Source organism: Octodon degus, unplaced genomic scaffold (genome assembly GCF_000260255.1).
Source record: "Octodon degus isolate 3935 unplaced genomic scaffold, OctDeg1.0 scaffold00002, whole genome shotgun sequence".
NCBI classification, from domain to species: domain Eukaryota; kingdom Metazoa; phylum Chordata; class Mammalia; order Rodentia; family Octodontidae; genus Octodon; species Octodon degus.
In genome coordinates this window covers 14179508-14185638 of record NW_004524578.1, presented here as the reverse complement: position 1 = coordinate 14185638, position 6131 = coordinate 14179508, and the positions used below count along the sequence as shown (strand labels likewise).

General features: G+C 45.8%; 1 protein-coding gene across 2 annotated transcripts in view; it reads left to right on the top strand.

Annotated features, from left to right (window-relative positions):
• Sv2b (synaptic vesicle glycoprotein 2B) overlaps positions 1 to 1548 on the top strand; it is a 241076-nt gene extending 239528 nt beyond the window's left edge. For both annotated transcript variants that reach the window (XM_023712764.1, XM_023712762.1), the window contains exon 13: positions 287 to 1548. In XM_023712764.1, coding sequence (XP_023568532.1) covers positions 287 to 470 — 184 coding nt within the window. In that variant the 3' untranslated portion in view covers positions 471 to 1548. The remainder of the gene's footprint in view (positions 1 to 286) is intronic.
• The last annotated feature ends 4583 nt before the right edge of the window (positions 1549 to 6131 follow it).

Genomic DNA, 6131 nt, shown 5'->3' with positions numbered 1-6131 from the left:
GCACAGGGTAGCAGGAAGCTCTCCGCACACTCACCGGACCTTGGCTAGGACTGGGTCTGGGGGCTCCCGGAACTCGGCAGAAAATCCTATTCGGCGGGCGGGGTGGGAGAGGCACTGCGGAGTGGTGGGGGGTGGCCCAAGGGGCTGGGAGAGGGTCTGGCCCACGCTGCGCCTGGGCTGGGACTTCCCACATCTGTTCTTGAAGCAAGGAAAAGAAAGAACCCAATCTGAGTCCTCTGATGAATTCCAGAAATTCAAAATTACTTTCTCTCCTCTTCTTTTACAGGGCAACAGCCTTCGGCATCCTCAATGGGTTATGCAAATTTGGTGCCATCCTGGGAAACACTATCTTTGCTTCTTTTGTTGGGATAACTAAAGTGGTCCCCATCCTTCTGGCTGCTGCTTCCCTGGTTGGGGGTGGCCTGATTGCCCTTCGACTGCCAGAGACTCGAGAACAGGTCTTGATGTGAACAGCCTGTGGGGAGAAAAGAGACTGAAAGGATCTGGGTGAGAACACCTACATGCAGCCACACTTCCTGCCTCTCCCTGTCCGCAGGCGACAAGGAGAGCACAGCAGGAGTTGATTTTGTGATCCGTTAGTTTAGAACCCACTTCAGCTGTCAATATGTATGTTTCTCAGGTGACTGATTTGGGGGTGCCTTGAGTCAGCCTTAGAATCCCAGAACTGTGTGCTTGGCTTTGGGTCTCCCCAGTTCAAGGTAGTAGGAGGGCTTTTCAGTTGGTGCACACACTAAGCAAGGAGTATGCATTTCCCTAGGTGAGGTGCAAGGACTCTTATGCTTTCCGAAATTAATTTTAGGGTGGAGAGATGGTCAAGCTTCTCCACAAAGCTCCCAGGAGTCCAGTGACCTAACACATTGACTTGGCTGGAGGTTGGAGTCATTACATGAATATTGGTCTTGAAGAAGAGGATGCATATATTTTTGCATTTGAAAATATCACTATCATATTTTCCACTTGAAAATTGGCACAACAGCATCGAAGATACTCTGATATGATGTAGAAAACCAAATATTTGAACACTGTCTCTAGAGGTGGACCTTTGGCTCTAGTGTCTTCAGTTATCCCTAATGACTGGGGACACATCTGAGAATATTTTTTCCTGTGTTGCTCTGTTCAAAGAAATGTAATGGGCTAGGTATTTTGCAAATTAAGTTTGTGTGTCATTGTCATTGGGTTTTACTTTCACAAATGGCAGCTGCAAATATTGTCAGCATTTTAACTACATTTTCGAGAACTTGAAGGTTTAAGTCCCCAAAATTGGGTCTAATCAATGCAAGTAGTTTCTTATAGTCATTTAAAAGCTCATAGAAGGAGGCACTTAGCAAAATAAGTAGAGTTTCATTTAGGCCAGGGATCTTTTTTTGGGTAGGCAATGTAGTTACTTTCCCTCCTACACCGATCAGTCCAGAGATCAAGCTCACAGTCCTAGGTACTGGTATCAAATTTGCTGTTCATCCAGATATAGTAGAAGGAGCCTTCCATGACCTTTGACACCATTTGCAGGTGAGCGTGAAATGACACGGGGCATGGGAAGAATGGGGAAGCTTCCTGGTTCTTCAGGGTGCAAACTGAGCAGTAAAGCACATTGGCTGTGATGGTCAGTTCCCATGAGACACCAATGCTATGTCTTCCTGTTCAGGGCTTTAAAAACTCAGGGCATTGGCGTGGACATGAAAGAATATAGTTGATGTCAGATATAGTTTTCTTCAGGCCTCTAAAAGATGAGCTGCAGTTTGGAAGATCAAAGGGTGATGGGTGGGGCCAGAGCCCAAGACAAACTGCTCTGCTAAGGGTCAGCAATAGACTGAAATCTCCACTCCATGGAAAAGAGACTTTTTAGTCACTCAGTCTTTCTAGCAATGATCAGAACAGGTAGCCAGAGCTCCTATCCCTGAAGGTGTACGTGCCCGGCTGGGTGAGCACCAGTCTACAGGAACTACTTTGCTGAGTTGTTTTGCAGCATCCTCAGTAGCTGTGCAGTACTACACTGTCCCTTTCAGAAGCCTCCAGACGTTGAAAGCAGAAGAAGGGTGGCTTCATTGAGTGTTTTCTCAGTCTTGAAGAAATGCTCCAGTCAAGCGATCTTCCTGTCACTCCCTTGATCAATGGGTGAATGGGGAAAAGAGAAAATTGTTTGACCCCTTCTCACCCTTAATTTGAAATCAGTTTTAATGATTAAAATATTTACTCTGCCACTCTTGTCTCTCCCTGTTTATTCATCCCACTTTTCTTCTGTATGGGGAAGGAAGACACAACCACTATGATTTGATTCCCTGATTCCTCCTAATGTATATGTTTATGTATGTATATATATATATATATATAAATCTACCATTATGTATTTATGTTTATCTCAATGTTTTATAGGTGTTAATTAACATAATGCTATGCCAATAATGAGAGACTCTGTAATATTCTTGTAATATACTTTCCTTATTTATGTGATGTGAAACTTAATGGCCAGGTGGATACAAAAGAAGTGCGTAGATCTGGGATGACCACATCCCTGCTAACATTATTCTTCAATGGGATAATACAATTAATTGAGCAGCTACCACTTAAGAAATTTCTGAGGCAGCCAGAGCCTGCATTTCTAGTTAAGATGAATCTTATATATTTGAAGTCTGGTGAATTTTGAGGCAGGCATGGCTGGAGCGACATTGGGGTTACCTCTCTTTGATTTCTGAGTTCTAGCTACATTGTTATCTTGATGTCTCCCTCAGCCATCTACCTGACCAACCACGGGCAATTCCCGCCTCATCCATCATGGGGACCCAGGTGAAGGGTGCAGTGGGGCTCTGCCGCCTTCCCTCTGAAGGATTGTCTGGCACTGGCACCTGCCGCTTCTTCAGGGCTGTCACTCCTGCTGAGATGAAAGTGTCTTTAAAAATGGTCTCTGTGGCAGGTTACTGGGGATAATGTACAGCTCTCCTGGCCATCCATTCTTTTTCATTTCGTGTTCTCCCTCCAGGAACTCCCAATGGCATCCGTGGAGGGCTGGAGGCATGAGGCGCTCTTTCGTTGAGCAAATCTGTTCACACAAGGGGTTCATGATGTATCTCATGATGCCCGATTTTGGAGTAGTTTGTGACTTTTATTAGTCTCAACTGTATTGCGTCATCACTGGATGCTGATTTTTGACCTTTTGTTTTATTAAAGATAATTAGTGAAAGAGATATGCTGGTTTGTGAAGTTTGTAGCACATTAGCCTGAGGTGATGTAATAAATAATTCTATTCCTAAGGTTCTCTGGTATCTTATGGTAGTCCGTTAAAAAAAAAGAATAAAAAATAATGTAAGCAAATCTCTACACACTTGGGTGAAAGGTTTTCAGGTAGTGAGATCTCTTCTGTGTTCCTGATTGACCGAAATGGCTTGGGGAGGAACACAAGAACCCAGTTTGTTCATCCAGGACCTCAGAGGCTACGGATGTGAGCAGCACAGTATGGGAACAAGGAATGGTGCTCTCTGCTTTTCTCAGACTCACCCTACAGTCATCGATGCCTCTGCAAAACCCACCACTAGACCTGGGGAAGTGAGACAAGGTGACCAGCACTCACCCTCAGTTCTCCGGGACCAGTGCTTGCATATTCACTTGGTTGTTTTACTGAGAACAAGCTGAAGGATTGCATAAACATGAACAGACGGACATTCATTTGTCTGTTTATCCCCTCCTTTTCTCCCTCCTTCCAACCATCACTTTTTTTACTCTTTCTTTCCCTCCACAAATCCTGAGTGAGCCCCTACCTGAAGTGGTCTCTGTGGTAAGCCCGGGGGTACAGTGGTGAGAGAGCTGGTTACAGTTCCTGCCTCTTCCACTTATGGCCAATGGGCAAGATGGATATTGACTATCATATCACCAAGGGCAGTAGCCTCACGATGGGTAGAGCGCAGCTCCTGTTTGGATGGGCTTCCTACTACCTTCCCTGTCTTGCTGGACTTCAGAGAGGGGCATTGCTCCTCCAGTTTCTCTTGTTTGTTAAGCTGTCAGGCTCTTTATAAACCCAGTAAAGGACAAGATGTACTTCCTCATTTTCTCCACATGCCACCAGCCCTGCACTAGGGTTGTAGGAAGAAAGCAGAGCACCTAGGCATGCGAGTTGCACCTGCCCTGGGCAGTGAGGCTCCCCTGGCCCTTGAACCCAGTGGCTGTGCTGACTGACAATGCAATGATCGGGATTTCATAGGATCAGGTGGGAGCGCATGTAACTGAAAACCCAAATGAGCCCATTCTACTAAGTTTATAGCAAGTTAAAGGGTTAGTTCTCTTTTATATTAAGGAAACTTAAAGGAAAGGCAGCCATAGCAGCTCTGGCTGCACTAATTTGTATCACGGGGATGTGCTCCTACCTGCAGACTCTGTTTCTTAATGTACATTTTCCACCTCACAGACTGGGATGGCTGTGGGCACACTGGTCCTCATTCCCACATTCAGGTAAGATACAGAAAGGACAAGGAACAAAGGATTTGACCTCTGGTCTGAGCCACTCCCCCCCACCCCAGTAGGTCTCCTGGAAGCCTCTTGAAGATGCTTCCAGTGTTATGATTGACCTTTGTTGCAGGGACAAATGTGGCATTTACTAGGAACTTGGACATCTCTTCTCCAAGTTGAGGATCTTGGCACTAAGGGAGGAGGGGTGGATGAATTAATGCTTACATTTTTTTTCTGCACCAGAAGCACCTGGCTGGGTATAAGCATTCACTCCACTGGGTCTCATCTTGAGATTTTACCTCAGTCAATCTGGGGTGAGGTCAAGTAATTAGAATTTTTTTAACAAATATATTTGATATAGGGTTTCACGGTACAGCTCAGACTTGGAGTGATCCTCCTGTTTTCAGCCTCCCTAGTACTGGGATTATAGGCGTGTGCTACCATGCAGGTCTTGGTGGCTGGCTCAGCCCCTCCCTGGAGGCAGTGCTGGCATGGCATGTGGTGCTGGGGATCGAACCCTGGTCCCTGCACTTGCCTAAGCAGGCACTTAGTCCACTTATCTACCTCACCAGCCCTATGGTATACTGATTCTAGGAGCTTTTCCCCTCCTCGGACTGTCCAGGGGGGCTAAGACAGGGTCAGAGTGAACTTAGCCCACTGATGGTCAACCTGAACTTGCTTGGAAGCATCTCTGAGAGATCATAAGCTTTATGTTTTGGGGAGGAGGAAGCCAGAATTGGGTAAATTCCTCCACATCAACCTCCTCATTTGATGCAGATTTCAAAATGGTTATCTTGTCTCCTGCACTGTGCCAGGGCTCTAGCATGATGTGGCACTTCTGTGCTTAAAGTATTGTGCATTGTACTGTGGGGAGCTCTGTCACATGGAGACAGAGTCATTTGGAGTTCACTGCATAGAGCCTTCAGGGTTGAGGCATGCTGAAGCACATCTTGTTTAATTTGCAGAGGCCTGGTGGGGCGTTCATATACATGGCTTTTATGTTGGCGGAGAGATTTCTCAAAAGATTAACAATGAAATGTAACAGAGACTGGAGCTATCCACAGATGTTAGATGAAAACACAAAAGTTGTTAGAGTCATTGCTAATTACATATCAGACAGGGGGTCTGCTCAGCAGAATCTGGATGATTCAGTTCATAAGCAGAGAATCAGGGTCACCATTGTTTCCCCTCAAAACACATGTTTAGTTGTCCACTTAGCTTTGGTCCCACTGGCTTAAAGTACCTAACCACTTCACAGTCCAAGTAGCTTAAAGTACCTTACCACTTCACAGTCCAAGAGAATGTACACCTTTCATAAGCAAAGGTCACTCAGGAGCGGTTCTTCTCTGAAGTTCCCATCTCACCACATTTGGTAACCTTGCTGGGAAAGGGAGGGTCATTGAATCACAGGTGCTGTCACTCAGGAGAGGGATCCATTCAAAAATGACCACCCTGACCTTCGCTTTTTTTTTTCCTTTTTGTCTTTTTGAGACAAGGCTTCAGTAGGGAGTTCAGGCTGGCCAGGAATTAACTTTGTAGCCCAGGCTGGCCTTGAACTCACAGGGATCCTCCCGCCTTTGCCTTCCAAGTACTGTGATTACTGGTGTGCACCACTATGCCCAGCCTAACCTTCACACCTTGCATATGGCATTCAACCTGAGCAGTTCATATTTTTC